This window comes from Mya arenaria, chromosome 6, assembly GCF_026914265.1.
Source record: "Mya arenaria isolate MELC-2E11 chromosome 6, ASM2691426v1".
Lineage (NCBI taxonomy): Eukaryota > Metazoa > Mollusca > Bivalvia > Myida > Myidae > Mya > Mya arenaria.
In genome coordinates this window covers 16,372,058-16,393,152 of record NC_069127.1, presented here as the reverse complement: position 1 = coordinate 16,393,152, position 21,095 = coordinate 16,372,058, and the positions used below count along the sequence as shown (strand labels likewise).

At 36.3% G+C, this 21,095-nt stretch overlaps 1 protein-coding gene across 1 annotated transcript; it reads left to right on the top strand.

Annotated features, from left to right (window-relative positions):
* Positions 1–9,274: 9,274 nt before the first annotated feature.
* Positions 9,275–18,678, top strand: LOC128236530 (putative neutral sphingomyelinase). The gene is made up of 8 exons (XM_052951439.1): positions 9,275–9,358; positions 12,179–12,281; positions 13,381–13,457; positions 13,644–13,827; positions 14,295–14,498; positions 15,196–15,313; positions 15,985–16,110; positions 16,757–18,678. The coding sequence occupies exons 1-8, from the start codon at positions 9,300–9,302 to the stop codon at positions 17,077–17,079; spliced, it is 1,194 nt and encodes a 397-aa protein (XP_052807399.1). The 5' UTR covers positions 9,275–9,299; the 3' UTR covers positions 17,080–18,678.
* Positions 18,679–21,095: the final 2,417 nt, after the last annotated feature.

Below are 21,095 nucleotides of genomic sequence, written 5' to 3'. Positions count from 1 at the left end.
GCTCAATTTAAAATACATACCTCAGTTGAGACTTGAGCATATGCTTCTAATGATGCTATAAAACAATTTGTGTTAGATAATTTACATGACATGTGTGTTTGGGAAATGACTTTATTATACAATCAAATTTTGTTTACAGTAGTTTTATTTCTAATTTACAATATCAACAATAATATTCAATTAGTTATAAGGTTCAGCGCTTTTGAAAGTTTATTTGAATTCAGTTTCATCTAGCGAATAAAATCCTCCGTTTCTCGATAAATAGCATATTTTCTGTAAGGATTTTATCGGACACGAAAAACTTGAATCAACTTGTTGAAAAGTGTTAATTAATGGTTTGTTAAATGTATTATTGTCATTCTTGTTTCAATTTTACGTTGAAAAGTGATTTTGTAGTGGGACTTATATTGTCCGTAGCAATAAAATGTGAAAACCTGTCGGGTCGTTCACTTTACCTAATGGGTGAAAAAGATTTGGTGTACAGTTTTCTTAAATAAAATAAAGATTTGTTTAACAAACCTGGAAAGAAATAATGAACTACTGGTGTAAATGTAAGTAATGAATTTCAAGATTGATGAAATTATCGGGAATACAAACGGAGTTAGGCTCCTTAAAATCTGGACTCCACAAACTTTAACCAGCCCAACTGCGTTCGTACCCAATATTGACATTTATCACGCAATAAATTCCTTAATTGAATTTATCAATTATATATATATATCAACGTTAAAAATAGACCCCAGTAGTCGCATGCAATGTACTTCATTCCTTGCAGTGCTATCGATTACCATTTCTTTGGATAGAACGTAATATTTTTAAGTCTAACGTATGCAGCTAGCTGAAAATACTTTATTGTTGCTATTTTGAAGTCCATCACTCAGAAAGGTTTGGTACCTGTACCTGCCTTCAAAAATAGTCTAAGCGTTTTTCTTTGTGCGTTTAATTGCTGTAGCTGAATAGTTGAAAACCATACACATTTTAACTGTATTCTTTGTGAAATTAGATAATATATATTGTCTGCTGAAACATTGCTGATGTGTATTCTATTCTTATTGTTATATTAACTGACAAAAAAGGACATAACACGAAAACAAATGTATTTTTGTTTTACAAAAAGTAAGCATGATTTGTATGCCTTTTTATTATCGATGTCTTAGTGGCATCAGATTAAAACAAATAGTTATAGCTAAATAAGGAACGAAGCAGAAACGGGGGTTCTTGTACAATCTACAAAATGATCTACAAATAAGAAGCTAGACTGACGCATGTCAAATAACTTGGCCGTTTGATCACTTATGGTTGAATCAAACCAAGTCCAGACAGATAGATGCTATAAGCAACATGCCCACACCGACAAACAAAGCTGAAGTACAAACATTCAAAGAAATGGTTAATTCTCTTTCGAAAATTGCACCAAAATTGTTAGAGGTTATCAGACCTTTAAGAGAGCTGCATGAACACAAAGCGATTTTATGGCAAAAACAGGTATTCAAGAAAACTTGAATACTGCTCCAGCAAGGCTATGTACAAGGCATGCTTTTACAAATGCACCGTTATGATATTGAAGTCATATATCGACCTATTCCAAATACGATATCAATATGATCAGTACCTGATACATGCCCACTTAGTCTGACTGAAGACATTGACATAAGTGTTAGCGCAGTGGTTAGTGCACTCGCTTCTCACCTAGGCGACCCGGGTTCGATTCCCGGCCTGGGCGCATGTTTGCTTGGTTTGGTTTGTGGTCACCAAGTCGGACAAGTGGGGTTTCTCCGGGTTCTCCGGTTTCCCCCACAACACAAGACACACTCTCGCGCAACATCGTGCCAACGAGACTGATTAATATAAGTTGCAAAAGCTTGTTTCACAATCGTTGTAAAAAATAAGTTTAAACTAAAGCAAGTACGAGTGCAATGTTTGCCAACTGCAAAAGTTGTAGATCAAAAGTACTTGACTACTGGTATGATATAGATGAGCTTTCAGTAGTTGATCGTATCATTGTGAAGTCATACAGAGTTGATATATAGAGCTCTTTCAGTAAAATTCCGCTGTTAATGTGAGGTATTTTGGTAAAGACTAGTGATGGTAAAGGGCACTAGCTGTTTATAATGGCATCGAATATCAGCCGAAATCAAACGACTAACTTTTAGCTGTTCATTGTGTTAAGCACATGGAGACTCAAATGCAAGAAAACTTTGCAATCCCATGATACCATTTATTACTCATGACAAATGGTAGCCACATATCTGTTTGCAAAAATAAACAATAAACATGATATAATTGGTGTGGAGTACTACTTCTTCCATTTCTTTGAGATAAACGAATTGCCAAACCTGAATTGTATGACGGCTATCAGCCGTATGGCAGCCATATTTGCAAAAGTTTGCATTCCGGAAGTTGTAATATCTGATCATGGGCCATGCGATTGATACGTATAATGTTATGTAAACTATACTTTACACACAAAACAAAGTCCCCAAACTACCCATCAGGAAGTGGAAATGGATGTCAAAATCTGCAAGAAAATCTTTGAAAAACAAAACAAAGTCAAAGCAAGAACCTTCCATTGCAATTTTAAGAGTACAGGTCTACTCCTATTATTCGTGCCTGCAACCCTGCAGAGTTGTTAATGGGAAGGCAATTAAGTTAATTTCTGCCAGCCAAACTGCATCCTCGGTATATTTCTCCACAGAAAGTTAGATCTTAATTGGTAGAAAATAAGGAGAAGACAAATTATGTAGCAATTTTTATGATAGAAGTGCTAAAACATTGCTCAATCTGTGAGTAGGTGACTCGGCTGGAATACAAGGCTCCAATAACCGTTCATATAAGGTTATTGTTACATAATTGCTCGTATGTTGTAAAAACGGGGGATTGCGTTTGTAATAGGTTTAATTCACAACCATAAGTTGACTTTCCAAAAAACAGCTAAAATCAAAATTCAGCACAAGCCTAAAACCCGACGGTGACAACCTTGAATTTTGATAATTTGTCACCACGTGAAAATGTTCGCAGGCCAATATCTGCAACCAAGCCCGTGCATGAATCTTTCAAGCGAGTGTCTATCACAAGATATGGCACTATGTGGAGGTATATTGTTTCAAATATAATCACATTTGTTTTGATAACTTTTCGAATATGTCATTTCGCAGTGAAATAGGCAATTAGTGTTCAAAGATAAAGGATAGGTCTCGCGGATGTTTGTTTTAAGTGATGTTGAGTGAATGGATGTAAGTAGATACGAACATTGTGAACTTTGAGGTAGATTAAAATAACAGACGTTTCTAGTCAAAAGTATGAACTGATAAAAAGGATGGCACTTAATCGCCACTCCTTCATTCAATTCTATGAATCCAAAGCTATACGTAATTATTTCTTTTGTAAAAGTTTGTTTGAAAGGGAGATGTTCTAGCTGTAGTAATATGATATCCCCGCCTATAGATCTTAACTATACTGTTTTACTGCTAGGCACACAGTTGTCTTGCTTCGATCGTTCTTGATGGACATAATAATGTTACTGAATAAAAGGAATACAAAATTTAGTTGAATATTCCAAAAAACATTTATCATCGGAACACCAAAAAATCTCATTTAAAATGTATTTATGTTTTGGTGAACAAAGAAATGTAATTATCATTGCTGGAATTTTCAAGGGACAAAATTTTCAGAACAGTCATCTTACTTGAATGCTTTTAGGGAACTGACAAAGCATAACAGGACAGTGTGTATCGTTTGCTAGCAGAACGATTAATATTGGGATTTTGAGCTAGTATAAAGGTTATGCTGCAGTGACGTTAAATACTGTTTACACTAATTAAAATGACTTCACTTAGTGGTAGAGGGCACGATTAAAAGAAAATTCCTGAAATCAATACAGTTTCACCTTAAACGTTTCTTAAGGCCATTGTTTAAGAAAATATTGTCTGGGATTAAGATTTGTTATTGGTCCCAGATATTGTAGACTTATCTATCATATTCACCACAGCGCTTATAGATTTCATCCAACATTGAGTCATCTGCATCTCTCAAGATGTCAAAATGGTCTGGGATGATACTTTGTCGGCACAAATAAAATGACCCACGCTTGCTGTACGTTATTTAGTGTGCGATTTTGCAGGCTCGTCACAATTTTAACAACATTTCATAGTAAAACCGTTTCAATAAAAAAGTATCTTTAGATGTTTCAAAATATTATTCGGCTATATATCGAATCTAAATGATATATGATAATTCTACTTTGAAAATAAATTAAATATTGTTCTAGTGAGCGTTCATGTGGAGATCTTAGTTGTTTAAATGTTTGGTGTTTATGGAATAACAATACAACTTATTTTTGTATTCCATTTATTTATCTACATATGTACACCAAGAACGCAGCAAGACAATTGTGTGCCTAGCAGTATAACAGTATAATTTAAACTCTAGAGGCGGGAGTATCATATTACTTAAGCTAAACATTAAATATCAGAACATCTCCCTTCTTTAATTTAATTTAAATAATTCTTAAATTTATATATATAAAAACAAATGATCGTGTGTCATTATTTTTATCAGTTCATATTGTTGTATAGAAACGTATGTTCTGATAATCAACCGCAACGTTCACAGTGTTAATAAAATTCCATTCACTCAACAACACATAAATATGATAACAATTTTCATCAGAAAACAATAATTGTAAATTCTCCTGCTAAATGTCATACAAACAATAGTTTATCAAAACGAATGTGATTATAATTGAAACAATACACTTTCACATAGAAGTAATCACTTTGGGTTTAACCTGTCTGCAATATCTTGTGATATACACTGGCTTGACAGATTCATTCACGGGCTTGGTTGGAGAATTTGGCGTGTGAACATTTTCATGTGGTGACAAATCTTGATTATCAAAGTTCGAGGGTGTCACAGGGGGGGGGGGGAGGGGTCAGCTTGTGCTGAATTTTCATTTTCGCTGTTACCCTGAAAGTCAATCTCTGGTTGTGAAATAAAGTGCTCATTTGTTTTTAAAAGGTGTTTTCTGTTACGGCGATAACAAGAATCATCCTCCTTTTCACAACATACGAGCGATCATTTTTCTTTTCAGTCACAACAGCTTTACGCCAACGGTTATTAGAGCCCTGAATTCTAGCTGAATCACCTACATTCAGAATCGGCATTTTTTAGCATTTCTACCATAAAAGACTTTGTCTTTCTCCTTATGTTCTGCCAATTTAGATCTAACTTCCTGTGGAGAAATATACTGAGGATGTAGTTTCATTTTCTGAATTGGAAAAAAATGACCTTAATTGCCTTCCCATTAACAATTCTGCAGGGGAGTAGCCAATATTGAGAGGAGTGGACCTGTACTCTAAAATGGCAATCAAAGGATCTTTCTTTGACCTTTTGGCTTTCATTAAGATTTTTTTGCATATTTTTACATAAATTTCTGCAAAGCCATTTCCTGATGGGTGGTTTGGGGAACTCGTTATGTGTTTAAAGTCCCACTCATTCAAGAATGTTTGAAATTCTCCTGATGAATAGCATGGCCCATTATCAGATATCACAATTTCTGGAATGCCAAATTTTGCAAATATGGCTTTCATACGCCTTCTACTTTTCAAGCTTGGCAATTCTTTTATCTCAAAGGAATGTGAGTAGTAATCTACAACAAGTAGACAATTTTGAGTGTCTATTGAGAACAGATCTGTGGCTACCATTTGCCATGGATATTCTGGGATATCATGAGGTTACAATGGTTCTTTTGCGTTTGAGTCTCTATGCTCTAAGCATATTGGACAGCTAAAAATTAATCTTTTAATTTCCTCTGAAATTCGAGGCCAAAACATGACATCTCGTGCTCTTTTTAAGCACTTATCAATACCAAAATGACCTGCATGAACAATGTCTAAACATGTTTTTCTAAGAGAACTTGGTATAACAACTTTGTTTCCCTTCAAAATGATTCTATCAACTACTGTCAGTTCATCTCTATGATTCCAGTAGTCAATTATTTCTGACCTACAATTCTTTCTGTTGTTAGGCCAACCTTGTAAAATAACTTGTTTCAATGGTACAAGTTGTGAGTCTTTGTCTGTCTTTGTCCTAATTTCTGTCATTTTCCGATCACTTATCGGTAAACTAACCATAACCATATTGACCTATATGTCAATGTGTTCATACAGACTTGGGCATGTATCAGGTAAAGATTTCCTTGATAACGTATCAGGAATAGGTATATCCTTGCCCGGTCGATATTTGACTTCAATGTCATAACGCTGCATTTGTAAAAGCATGCGTTGCAGCCATGCTGGAGCATTATTCGAGTTTTTCTTGAATATCGGTATAAGCGGCATATGGTCAGTTTCAACTATGACCTTACGTCCATAAACCCAGTCATGGTGACGTTTTAGGCCAAATAATATACCTAAGCATTCCAGCTCTATCATCGCATATTTTTTTTTGACTTGATGTCAATGATTTCGATGCATATGCTATAGGCTGGCCTTCTTGCAACAACGTAGAACCTAGTCCTGTTCGCCTACTGTCTGTTTGCAATATCAAAGGTTTCTTTGGGTCGTAGCAACCTAGTACAAGACCTGGTCTGGTGATAATTTATTTCACCTTGTTAAATGACTCCTCTTGTGGTTTCTGCCATGAAAATTCATTTTTGTTTTCAAGCAGCTCTCTTAAAGGACTGGTAACATCTGACAATTTTGGTGCGTATCTTGAAAGATAATTAACCATTCCTAAGAACGTTTGTACTTCAGCTTTGTTTGTCGGTGGGGGCATGTTGCTTATAGCATCAATCTTGTCTGGACTTGGTTTGAGTCCATCAAAAGTGATCAAATGGCCAAAGTATTGGATATGAGTCATACCAACTTCCATTTTGTCATCATTCAATATCACGCCTTTCTGTGCACATCGCTCAAGGACTGCCTTAAGATTTCGGTCATGTTCTTCTTGTGTGCTACCATATACATTTACACACAAGTCGTCAACAATTGCAAAGACGCCGTTTAGACCTTCTAAACATTCGTCAATGGCGCGAATGAATACGTCCCCACTTAGTCTAAGTCCATAAGTTAGTCTTTTATACCTATATCTACCCCATATTGTATTAAAGGTTGTCAGATATGATGATTCCTCATCAATGCTTATTGCCCAGTAACCTTATCTTGCGTCAAGTTTTGTGAAATATTTCGCCCCACTTAGTAATGGCAATACTTCGTCCAGTGTCCTTGTCGGATAGTGTGGTCGTAAAATTGCTTTGTTCAAGTCATGTGGGTCTAAACAAATTCTTAATTTGTCCCAGACTTTTCTACAATAACCATGGAGTTAACCCAGTCTGTAGGTCCGTTGACCTTAGCTATGACCCCTAGTTTTTCCATTCGATCTAATTCTGTTTTGCATCTGTCTTTCAATGCAACAGGAATTTTACGTAGCGGGTGAACATCAGGCTTTGCATCAGGATTAACCTGAATTTTGCATGCACCAGGGATATTTCCTATTCCCTTAAACACTTGAGGGTACTGCTTTAAATTACTTTGCTTTATCATACCATTTGAGCATTGGCTGTTCACAGCATATGTGAATCTGAGTAGTCCGAAATATATTGATGCGTTTAGGCTTAACAGGGTGTAGAATTTGTTTCGACTACATGCAAATTCATATTTTGAGAATGACCCGTGCTTTTGCAACTACAGTGGAGGTTAACAATACCTTGTGTTTTTAATTGAGAACCATCGTATGCAAAGATTTTATATTTCGAAGGTTTGAGAGCACTTTTTACACCCAGAGATCGAAAAACAGAATAAGGCAAAATGTTTACCTGTGCTCCTGTATCGATTTTGAATTTCACGAGCTTTTCCTTTGATCCCACACCAATTTCTACAAATGCTTGCCCATTTGTTACTTTTGATTGAACGGTATCAACAATCACCTTTTCACAATCACTTTCGTCACTTTCATTTTGCACTTCATTGATTGATTTGTTGGCTCTGCAACACACTGCAAAATGGTTGTATTTCTTGCAGATAATGCATTTTTTTCAAATGCCGGACATTGCCCTTTTCCATGTTGCCCGTTGCATTTTGCACATCTGTCGCCTGTGTATCTGGAGGGTCCCTTTTTTGGATGAGGTCCCTTTTTGGTCATCCTGGGTTTTGCGCTTCCTGTCCATCGTCTCGATGCGAACGTACCCGTGCTGGCGGTTGCCCCTTGTGATCTAGGATATACAGCATTTATTGACTGTTCATTGCTGTCCATTGATTTGACTTGCGTTTGTGCATCATATGTTTGGCAAATTTGTATTGCTTTTGTCAATGTAAGCTTTTCTCCCTCTGTTATTAACTTTTCTCTTATCTTTGAAGATTTTACACCGAAAACAATTTGATCTCTTGTCATATCATCTTTTGAACCATCACCGAATGCACAGTCTATTGCCAAAGTTTTTTTTTAATTTTGTAACAAACTGTTCCATTGAATGGTCTCCCTGAAATTCATTTTTGAATTTGTATCTGCAAAAGACAGGGTTTGATTTCGGCTGCACATGAGCTACGAAACTGTCAGCTACATACTAAAGACTCTTTCTTTGTTCTGCCGTTAATGTCAATGTCTCAATTTCACGGCCTTTTCCCCTATCCATAAAAGCATATATGTCACTTTTACTTCTTCGCTTTCTACTCTCAATGGTCCCGCAAAATAAGATCACAATGTTGATGAGACTTTTTAAATGTTTCTAAGAGATTGTCATTACTCCAATTCATGGAAGGTAATGGAACGCCAGTTAACCTTTCCATTGTGGTTTTTGGATCAATTATTGGAGCAAATATAGTACTAATCCTTGTCAAGAATTTTATACTTCTGACACCATGTTTTTTTTTTATTCCATTTATTCATCTACATATGTACACCAAGAACGCAGCAAGACAACTGTTTGCCTAGCAGTTTAACAGTATAATTTAAACTATAGAGGCGGGAGTATCATATTACTTAAGCTAAACATTAAATATCAGAACATTAGTAAAATCAGGGACTAATAACAAATCATACTCTCAGGTAAAATATGAAACTGTGCACCAAAGTTACGAATATTTTCCATGCCTCAAGATCAGCAGTGACATACAATTAACAGTTTATAGAAGATATTTCGTCAGATCAGTATGTATGTACTGTATGTCTATCTGTCCGCCTATTCCATAGTGCCGATTTAACAAAGTGGTAGACCTTTTGGCATTATTTGGCAAAATTGCAGATTTCCCTCTCGCTTGTTGACTGTTTCGTCATAAGTACTGTAAGTGTTGTCTGCTGCAACAATGGCTGGACAAAAACAACAAAAAGACATCGGATTAAAAATATTAACATTAAATTGCTGGTTTGTATTAGTTTTGACCACTTGCATTACCAATAAATAACCTTTCGATTCGTGGAAAATCGGTTTCACATCAAGTCATTTCTCTTGGTTATTATGCGTATTTGTCAACCGACCAATTATTTCGGATTTCCTTTTCGGACAAACCAAGGAAAAAAAAACCTTATTGTAAAAAAATCATTGTAGCGGACCATACTCTAACCAAGTTCAACTAATCAAACTTTATTATATGGAGGATAATTGTTTGTTTAGGTGTAAGAAAGTAATTTCTTTACTGAGTGAGCACCAAAAGTAAATGTTTCTCAAGCGCTGAAGGCTTCTAGTCCAAAATAATAATTAATGCACCTGTCATTTGTAACCACCCCCCCCCCCAGGTCTGGGGAATAGCTGGGACTTTGACTTTCGGTTCAGCCAACCCCGGGTAAAATCCCCCCCCTGCGGGGATAAACTGATGGTTAAACCCCGGCCAAATGCCCCCACACCCCAGAGACTCTATATAAGGGCCGATCTTGGCTTAATTTGGCGCTATGACAAAACACTGCGGTCATTCGGCCCTGCGGGGCCACCTGGAAAGTAAAAACATGGCCCTTTTCCCCGGCTACCCCCAGTATACCCCCGGACCGGGGGGGGGGGGGCAGTGGTTACAATTGACTGGTGCATAATAGACATGTTATACGGGACTCTTCCAATCCCGAAGAATTTGCCATATCGAAAATCGTAAAAAAAATCCTAAACGTACAATTATTGGGACTAAAAAGGCTTCATGTCTACCAAGTTTATTGCATATGTTACTAAACATAGTAACATTTTAGGCTGAAAATGATAATGATACATTATGTTTTCTATTTCATTTCATTTTATGCCAAACATAAAATATTTATTATCTTAACCTTAAATAAAGACAAACAAAGGAACACAATATAGGTGTGCCAGCAAGCGGGGTATTTTATTTTGTATATTCTGACAATTCAATAACATTCACACAGGCACTGATTCCCTGAATAGCCATAACATGGTGAATGGCTCAATGTTCCTATACACAGTGATGAATGCTTCTGCATTGTAGTAATGTCCGGAATCAATGCCACTCACAGCCCTCTACACGAATAAACTCCCATTCGTACGTTGGTAACACAAACAATACCAAACTGAAAAATAAATATGCGTTAATAACACAGAAACAATCATCTATTTGTATATCATTTTTTGTAATCAATAAAACACGCTACTAGTGTACAATGACACGATCCTCTCCGTACCCCACTTGCTTATCGAATGATTTCCCAAATCAGTACATAACCCGATACTTGTAATTTCCTCGAGGAAAATGTAAAACTTATATAAACTACAGTACCCTACAAAATCTACCTCACAACCGAATTTTACATTATCAATTCCGATAATAAATACATATACCGTAATTCACCTAAGAGTTCGGACACTCTAAATATTCGGACACCCATAATTATTTTCCAATATAATTTATTTTGCGTACCTAATTTTCGGACACCCAAAGGACATCAATCAAAACTTTTACAGTTACCAAGTTTCACAGACGAAGATTATTGATTTTTATCTTTACAATGCCTGGCTAGATTACCTAACCATATACACCACTGTGACAAGTTAAGGAAGTGTGATATATTTATTGGAGGATTAAAGAAACAACAAGGGCAATCAAGGGATTAAGAAAACATAGACAAGACATGTTTGTAAAACGATCTGCCAATAAACTTTCAAACTTGTACCACACTTAAAGACTGTATGAAGCAATTATTGTACAGTTATACATTAATCCTGCATAGCAATGTCCATGCTCTCCACGAGATCCTCGTGGGTATAACTGTAAGTTATGTGACGTCACACAGTGTGACTCTTTGATTTGAAGCCGATAGAATGTGTTTATTCAGTTCAGTGCATGTATAAAATGGTGTTTTAATTAACTTGATGAAGGATTTACACTTATAGGCGTAATAAATAAGTTTATGACCATTGATTACTACGGATAAATTAATAAGTGGTAAAATGCAAACATGAAGAAAAAAGGCAGGTTAAACAAACATGTAAATAAAATGTAAAAATGGTAATTTTCTATGTATTCGGACAGCGAATTTTTTTTATTTAATTTAAGGTGTCCGAACTCATAGGTGAAGTACGGTAATTGGTACACCTCGAGGTGAGCCAAAAATCCATAATGAGACTACTTCTGGTAAAATGCGCACCTGAAAAGGTAATGGCAGAGTTCTATCACGTGCCACACTCAACGTAATAAGATTAATAATCTTATTATTTATCCAAACGGAGTTGTTTGTGTATGTATGAATGTTTGTATTTCTTTTGACCTTGCGGTCAAAGATAACCTGTGAAAGTGCAAGCACTTATTTCCAATGGGGTCCTTTGTTTTAGCTGAAGGGACAGCATGCGGATGAGCCAGTGGTGGGATATAAGGAAGGTCAGGTGCCATACCCTAGCTCTTTTTCGAAAAGACCCCTTAGTTCTTTTACGTGCTCGGTGTAAAGATCCGATACACAGGTTACAACTTTGCTCGGTTAAACCAGTACACCACTTTTCCAAGCACTACCCTTTTTAAAATGCAGAGTGCCAGGCAAGGGAGCTACTTGTACCAACTTTAACATCTTTCGGTATGACGCAGCCAGGGATTGAAATCACAACCTCCCTCTCCATAGGCGGAAGCCTTAACTTCTTGGCCACGGATACAGTTAACATATATTACTATAAATGACAGCAATTGTTGAACATATATTATTATTAACAACAGCATGTCTGATAGAACTTTAAAAAATATGTTCCTTTTCATTGAAGGGGTGTTCCAGTACCTGTTGTTTGTAAGCACCGTAATGAGCGCATGCCAGCTATTGGTGATGCTGTGGCCAACTCAGACTTGGACGTAGCTGTTTTCCAGGAGGTAAGGCTATTGTTGGAGATTAATACAGGGTTTGGAAACTATGTAGTAGCTGTGACATCTTATTTTATTTAATGATCTACATGTACCTGAGTATGAAGACAAATTATAAGTTGCTGTCGCTCCTTTAATAGGAAGAAATTTGTAGTGCACAGGGATTCATTTTAATTCTGCTTAAATGCCTCCTTCAGACTTGGTTATTTCATAGCAATAGGTCCTGCACAAATTACTGGGAGTCTCAGCTATAATTTTGTGCATACATTTTTAGCTCGACTATTCGAAGAATAAGGAGAGCTATACTACTCATCCAAGGGTTGGTGTCACATCTTGGTTAAGGTTTTGCATTTAAGCACCTTTAAGTCATAATCTCAGTAAATACATCATGTATTGCATTGAAACTTAAGATATGCATTCCTAACTATCTAACCTACTAAATTAATGAAGTTAGATAACACTTATTTGAATTTAATGCAAATAATGGGCCTTTATTATTTGACTTGGAAGTTCTGGTTAACGTTTTGCATGTAAGAACACATATGTTAATATCTCAGCAACTACTTCATATATTGCAATGAGACTTTATACAATGGCAACCACCCACCCTACTTGAATAACCAAGTTAGATAACTGTATTTTGCAAATAATGGCCCTTTATTTCTGGTTAAAATTTTGCATGTAACAACATTTATGTTAATATCTTAGCAAATACATCATGTATTGCATTGAAATCTAATCTAATTTTACAGTGATCTATGTTTCGCCAAAACTTTTCAATCCTTACACTGAAAAGCAGCGGAATAGTCGAGCGCGCTGTCTCTGTGACAGCTCTTGTTTTAACCAAATGCAGATTCCGTTTATGCACATGTTTGAGAGTAATGGGTCGAAAGCTTAACAGTGAGTGTAGGACCCGGTATTCACAGCAAAATAGATAACTGAATGATGTAACACAGTAAATTTCATGTATAACCTACCTAGTTATATCGAATTGAATATATGCCTACATAACAATTAGCAAATCAGTTTTTAAAAGATATTGAGTAAACTGCTGCTTTTTTGAAGTAAAAATGTCAAAAGGTGTTTGTTAATGTCCTTCTCATTTCAGATATGGCATAAAGGTGACTTTGATATTTTAAAGCAGAGGATATCCAAAACTTTACCATATTCCCATTATTTTTACAGGTAAGCACTTTCAATCCGTTGATATTCTTTATATGTTATGGAGTGTTAAGAGATTAAGAGATTAAATTTGCATAATTCATATAGTTTTTGACCAATTTAAATTTTTTATCTTATTATTTCTCCAAACACATGGTAAATATGGAATGCCATTTACATAGTATATTAAGGTGGTATGTTTGGTTACAGTGGCAGTATCGGCAGCGGTCTGTGTGTGTTCTCCAAGTGGCCAATTGGACAGACACTCTACCACCGGTTTGACCCGAACGGTTATGCCCACAAGGTTCAGCATGGGGACTGGTTTGGTGGGAAGGGTGTCGGGCTTGCTGTAATAACAGTTGGCGGGGTTACACTCAATGTGTATATTACACATGTAAGTTGTTTCTGTATTATTAAAAAAACTGCACGAGAAACAAGATTTGGTGATTTGTGATGTAAGAGATATCCCCTGACAGAGTATCAAACCTGCAGCCTCCCACACTCAGCAGCAGAACATGATTTGATTTTATCTGAAAAATTTACACATACCACTGCCTCACAACATATATGATATGCATTTGTGATAGGAGAATTGTCATCCTAAGAAAATGTTGAATTTTAAGTTATCTCCCCATATCTGGGGTGCCTTTTTCATATAAAATTGGTGTACGGGGAGCATCCATCGCATCAATCACTTCCAGCGATATTCTTGTTTGTATTAGAGATAACATAGCCAGTAAAATAAAAACCTGTTTTGTAGTTGTGTAGTTCTACTTATATTTGTGTGAAAACAATTCCAAATTTTCTTTTGGACATACTTCCATTGTAATATAACTTTTGGGCATTTCTTTTTATCTCCAGATTCATGCCGAGTACAACCGGGAGAATGATGAGTACCTTGCCCACCGTATTGCCCAGGCATTTTCCCTGTCTCAGTTTGTGAAGCTAACCAGCCTGGGGGCAGACCTAAGCCTCGTCTGTGGTGACCTTAATCTTGAGCCCGTTGACCTCGGTTACCGTCTCATACTGACCAATGCTGGGCTCGGTGATTGCTGGCTGGACAAGGTTACAGAGCTCTTCACTTTATTGTTTATTATACATTGTACATACTGTTGAGTAGTCTCTGTGCCCCTGCATAGTGTATGTATGGGATCATTTAATTGACCATTGTTGATAATAATCAATAGTGACATTTAAAGTGTAGAACTATGTTTACTTATGTAAAGTAATATGTCTTTAATAAATTTAAATGACTCATACATGTATTCAAATCTGTCTTGCACTTTTCACGTTAATGGTTTGCAGGAAGTGTTGACTACAGTCTCATGTGTAAATATGAGAATCACCAGTCCAATTAGAGGTTGTAGTCGCTACAGCGGGATATGGACATCCCACCTTTGTCTGTTAATCATCTCATGTTATGGGATAATGGAAATATGAGATTTTTCGTGTGGTAGGGATGCAATGTATCTCTGAATAGGCCCAGCCCCTAGTGGGTGGAGCTATAAGATTTTCTGGTCACTGGCTGATGACCATATAGTTAGTTGATAGATGTATACTATAGATACCCAGACAATGTTGCTTTTCTCTCTCTCTCCTTGTAGAATATATAGCAATACATTACAAACGTTACACTTAGCATTTTAAACAGTGTATTTTTGGTATATTTTGTGTGTATTAACCAAGTCTTGTTACTTAGCAGTTTTTAGGAAATCTTGGAAAGGAATGCCATTGTTACAATATGTCGATATGCTATTTTCAGATGACTAGCGACACATCAGATAAAGCTGGCCTGACCTGTGACTGTCCTGGCAATTCCTACTGTCCGAGTAAATCAGCAGGGAAGAGAATTGACTACATACTGTACAAGGCTGGCAATGGTACTATACGCAGTGACTCCCCTTGTTATGTTTGCTCATCACATATTTTTGATAATACTGCCCAGAGATGAGAAGAGGCAGTGTTAGTAGAAGTGATGGCCCGATGATTGAATATAATCAAAACAATCTCGAGGGGAGCCAAACATGAGATATAATAGATTACGAACATCCATAATCTTTTTTAATGGAATTTAATAATTTCACCAAAAAAAACCACAAAAAATACATTTTATTGAGTCATAATTTCATATAGCATAATTGGTGCTATGAAGTGTACAACAGAAGTATTCATGTTTTCAATTAAATATTCTGTCATTGGGCTAGTTTATAGAATGATGAGTACTTGCCCACCGTATCATCCAGGCATTAATACTTAAGACATAGATAGAAAGTTGTTGAAACAAACATAAATATTATTTTTATACCAAAATATAGAATGAATACAGATTATCAAACACTAGTTAGTAGTAATATGATGGATTGTACAACATTTTTATAGCAGTCTATTTGTGGTAAATGCATCTCTATAAGATTTGTTTTTCTTTGAAAGATTAAGAGATGTGAAAACTTGAAAACCAACAATTAGTATCACCTTTTGTTCATTTCCAATGCATAAATACCCCATATGTTTAAAGCTGTATTTCATTTCTTTTATGTGTGTATGTGTTCAGGTGTTGAGGCGACTGTGTCCAAGTGTGATGTGACAATGGGCCGGGTGCCGGGGAAAGCATTCAGTTACTCTGACCATGAGGGTGTCCAGGCTGAAATCACGGTCAAGAACTCACAGAACAGTATAGGTGAGATATGAAGATAAAGAAGATAATTGTTTGCTCCAGTGTAAGATCGAAATATATTTCACTGAGTGAGCACTAAAAGTTACATTTCATGAGTGGCGTAGCTATGAGTTAAATATTTACTTTTGGTGAAGGTGAAATATGTAGCGATCTTACACTGAAAAACATCATTTTTAATGATATGCCTATAAAGGATTTTAAATGACATTTTATTGTAGTTTTTCAGAAAAGTGTGCCAGATTGAATGTAAAAGTAACTTAATTTCGGATATGACGGTGTTGAATTTGTGTTCCAGCCCTGTGCATGCGGAAGTTTAATTTGGAATTGAGATTGGGGTAAAATTTCAGAACAATGAAGAATATCAAAACGTTATTTTAATGTTTAATAAAAATGAAGTACACCTTTCATGTAGTTAAAGATAATTAGAATTACATGTTTATAATAACACACTGTTTGTGCTGTGCATACCCACATTATATTTATCCCTCACTTTTGAAAGATTTTACTACTGTGTCATTTTTCTAATCTTAGAAAGTCAAGGATATTTCATGAACTTCCCTACATAACATGCATTTTTCCTGCTTTCTGGTTGATTCATGCTCAAATACTTTTCTTGAAGTATAGTTGTTCAATAAATGGATAATTCCAGTGCCTACCCCTGACCCTAAGACGGAGGTGACCCCGCTGTTAGAGGAATCTTTGGGGCTACTAGATGAGGGGTTGACAGTAACCAGGTCGGGCACACGCTTCTTTACGATCTTTGCTGTGCTGTGCCTCCTCCTGGCATACATCATCACGGTTGTTCACATTCCGTACCCTCTCGACTTTTTTGTTGGAGTGTTCAGGGTGGCTCTGATCCTCGCCACTGGTTACGGGGTCGTCCAGACACTCGTCATGATCCGCTCCGAGGTGCACGGCCTGGAGGCCGCCAGGGAGGATGTTAAAAACCTTCTTCAACATCTCAAGTCATAAAGCTAGAAGGCTTATTACCCCCATCATTTTATGGGATATATTTTGTGATCAATATAACAAACCACCTGCTTTTGAATTTGTATTTAATGTGTTGACATATCTGTGTTAGTATGCTTGAAGGCAATAACTCGTGTCAGTCTTATACATGTTTATATGAATGACAATCTTATTTGCACTACTCTTTATGTGTTCTATGCTTACTGAACAGGTAACACTTGTATGAAGTATGAATGTGTTCAACTTTTGTCCACTACTCTTTATGTGTTCTATGCTTACTGAACAGGTAACACTTGTATGAAGTATGAATGTGTTCAACTTTTTTCCACTACTCTTTATGTGTTCTTTGCTAACTGAACAGGTAACACTTGTATGAAGTATGAATGTGTTCAACTTTTTTCCACTACTCTTTATGTGTTCTTTGCTAACTGAACAGGTAACACTTGTATGAAGTATGAATGTGTTCATGTTTTTCCGCTACGAGTGATAGTAATCTTTTATTTATTTATAAAGTCTACAAATTGACATTTTCTAGATGAGTCTTTACCCCTGCATATATTTTGTCAGTTATAGTTGTCTTTAGAATGAGCCTAAATGCAGTTTGTATTAACATTGAATGACTAATAATTTTTCTAGTAAATGCAAGTGGAAATGGTTTCAATGTTCATGTTAGACTAGGTTAGTCTGAGCAAATAATATGTGATTAAGATATCTTAAACTTAAGATCTTGATCTTACTACATTTGGTCTTACACTGTTAATACGACACAGACCCAGAGAGATTTTCATAATAATATAGGTATCATCCTAGATTCTAGACTGATTTTCAACTGACTGTAAATATATATATTTTTAATGCATATTTATGTTCAGCTCTTTTGACTTTAAAACCCCACATGAGTTGTGTTCAGATAATTAAATATAAGCCTTTATTAATGGGGTTTTCAGTACACAAACTATTTGCAGTTTTTGTTTTTATCATTTAAGTCAACACAATAATGCATTCATTTAAAAAAACGTTTGTATCAACATATAGTGTGCTTTATTAAGATTTGAATACACTCTGGTTTTATTAACCTTACAAACAGTGGCAGGATGTTCACTAAATCATGTATGTCATTGTGTGCAATGAAAAAATAAATATAATTTAAGCCTCAGTTTTAAGTCATAAACGTCAAAGTGGAAACCTCTTTGTAATATGTCAGTCCATGAATGTGTCAATGTCGTCCTGACAAGATGTTTATAACGGGGCAGATTTGAATTTTGAAATGTGAACTGGTGTAATTGTTGTTACTCCCTGTGATATTTCATTCCATGTGTGTACAATATGGTCTTTGTGCTGTGTTTCTGCGGAATTTTACAAAAAAACAACTTATTTTTGTGAAGATGATTTGTAAGAAAGGGTCCAAATACAGATTTAAGCATTTATTTAAACTAACTGATTATATTTTAGTTTTGCGCTGAAAAAAGATATGTTACAACATATACATTTTTGAAACATGGTTTGTCCAAATGTGATATTTAACAATGTGATTTATCTTTTATATGGAATTGATGTCAAAGCTTTTTATCCTATTTTAGTTAGGTATTATTATAGAAGTATTGTAATTTGCTTAGTATCTGTGAAATAAAAAGCTTGACACTTGACGACTTGATTGTCTATATATTAGGGATGGCAACGAGTACCCGAGTACTCGAGTACTCGATCGAACGTCCGAGTACTCGAGTACCAAATCACTACTCGAGTACTCGGAAAAAAATCAAAAACATCTATAAAAATCACCAAATACACGATTTACAGACAAAATATCAGATCTGGTTAGTTGCCAAGAGGACAATTTACGGTCCCTCTAATCCCCGCTGTGTACACAATTGACCTCAATCAATTAGTTGACAGTAGTTGTGATAGTTGCAAACTGTCAACAAAGGACCCTTATTTCAAATTAGCACTGATGTCAAGTAGCGAAGTTTTGATAGCGGTACTTTCACCTACACAATTCTATTGTATACCAATTAGAGACCTTCCACCAAACAATGGACGCTAACGAGCGAAAGAATATCGACTGTTTACGAGAATTGATTTCTTAATGGGCGTATTTTAACTATTTTTGCAATGATTATCACAATTGATTGGTTGATATTTTAAATCAAGAATTTTGAATATTAATGAGGTAAACAAAAATTACACAGTACGAAAAACTATCATTTAAAAAAAATAAAATTGTAGAGTAAACAACTCAACAACTGAACTTCGTATTGAATTTCGTTCACTATTTTATGTATGCTATTAATTTTCGTTCATTGTAATTCTGATTGTTGTTCATTTCTGCAGTGCATACTTGTATAAAATGAAACGAATAAGACAAATTAAAAGCCTGAAACAACATTTGTTTTCTTTTTATATCATTTTTTGTTAAAATAGTAAAAAAATACGTAATGAAAGTTTACTTTAAAGGTGAAAATGACCAATAATACGACCAACGCACAATATACGTCATTAACGATACATGTATACACAATCTTGTCTTTGCGAACACATATTCAATTTTTCCGAGTAATCGAGTACCCGAGTACTCGATCGAACGATCGTCCGAGTACTCGAGTATTAATTTTACTACTCGTTGCCATCCCTACTATATATAGATCTAGCAGTCCAAGTATAATAAGGATGGTGTTTTTGGTGTCGCCAATCACCTATAATGCATGGCAGACTCAAGGGGATTACTTGGGCCTGTGTCGTCGGCGTCACACTTTCTTTTCCGATCAAGATCTTTTGAACGACTTTGTGTGTAGTCTTCAAACTTGGTATGCACGTTGGCCATGGTCAGTAGACGACCCGTATTGGTTTTGGTGTCATTGGGTCAAAGGTTAAGTTTAATGCTGACCTTGACTAGAAAAATGACGGGCGCTTTAGTTTCCGTTCAGTTTTTGCACGACTTCATTTAGAGAATTATACCTTTGTATAAACGTTGGTAATGCATCAGTCAATTGTAACCACAGCCCCCCCCCCCAGGAATAGCGGGGACTTTGACTTTCGGTCCAGCCAACCCCAGGTAAAATCCCCGCATTGCAGGGATGAATTGGTGGTAAAATTCACGTCAATTGCCCCCGCACCAAAGGGACCCTAGGTAAGGCCCATTTACTGCTAAGACAAAACCACCGCATTTACCAGGCACTGCGGGGCCACTTGAATGGTAAAAACACGGCCCATTTCCCTAGCTATCCCCGGTATACCCCCGAACCTGGGGTGGGGGGGGGGGCGGGCGTGGTTACAATTGAATGTTGCATTACTATCAATGGATGACCCTAATCCATCTTGTGGTCAATGTCTTGGTGAAAACTGCCTGGGCGAACCACCTGGACACACCATCAATACGCAGAATTCTAGATTCCAATAAATATCATATGCTGAAACTTTGAATGGTAAGTTTAAATTTAAGTACAAGGATATAACCTTATTTTGTTTTACACACGTCGATCTGTATTCATAATGAATTAAATTTGACAGTACTTTGAATAAGTTGATTTATTAATAGGCTTTCTTTGTATAGGAAACATTTAATGACTTTGATGATGAGACAAGAGCATTTGAGAATAACGATGCAATTAACACGTGCAGTCAAACGTCTTTCCGAAAATCCAAACTAACATTAAAACTTAAAAGTTAATGAAACCTTACACCATGATGTCGATGTTTGTGGCCTCTTACCAGGGTCCCGGATGTACCTTCAAACGTTTTTCATTTTGATATTGCATTTCGTTTTTTTTTTTACTATATATGCCTGAAAGAGGCCATGATTTCACAATCGAAGTTTTATGGTCTCGGCAAATCGCTGGTCGACGATAACTACAATATATGGCCAGCAGACAATCCCCGCGTTGGCATTAAACCTACCAAAGGCGTTTCACTTCCTAATTGTCTCTGACAGGGCCGCTCGAGGGTCATGGGCAAATAGGGAACAAGCAGTCCATCGCTAGCGAGAACGGCCCGAAGCCGCCAGGCACGAACCGGTCCTGTCG

Bases quoted from the DNA above. Each gene is read 5' to 3' on its own strand.
- LOC128236530 (XM_052951439.1), top strand. From the start codon at position 9,300: ATGGCTGGACAAAAACAACAAAAAGACATCGGATTAAAAATATTAACA. The intron at 13,828-14,294 runs GTAAGTTGTTTC...TTTTATCTCCAG, and splicing joins TCAATGTGTATATTACACAT to ATTCATGCCGAGTACAACCG. The intron at 15,314-15,984 runs GTACTATACGCA...GTATGTGTTCAG, and splicing joins ACTGTACAAGGCTGGCAATG to GTGTTGAGGCGACTGTGTCC.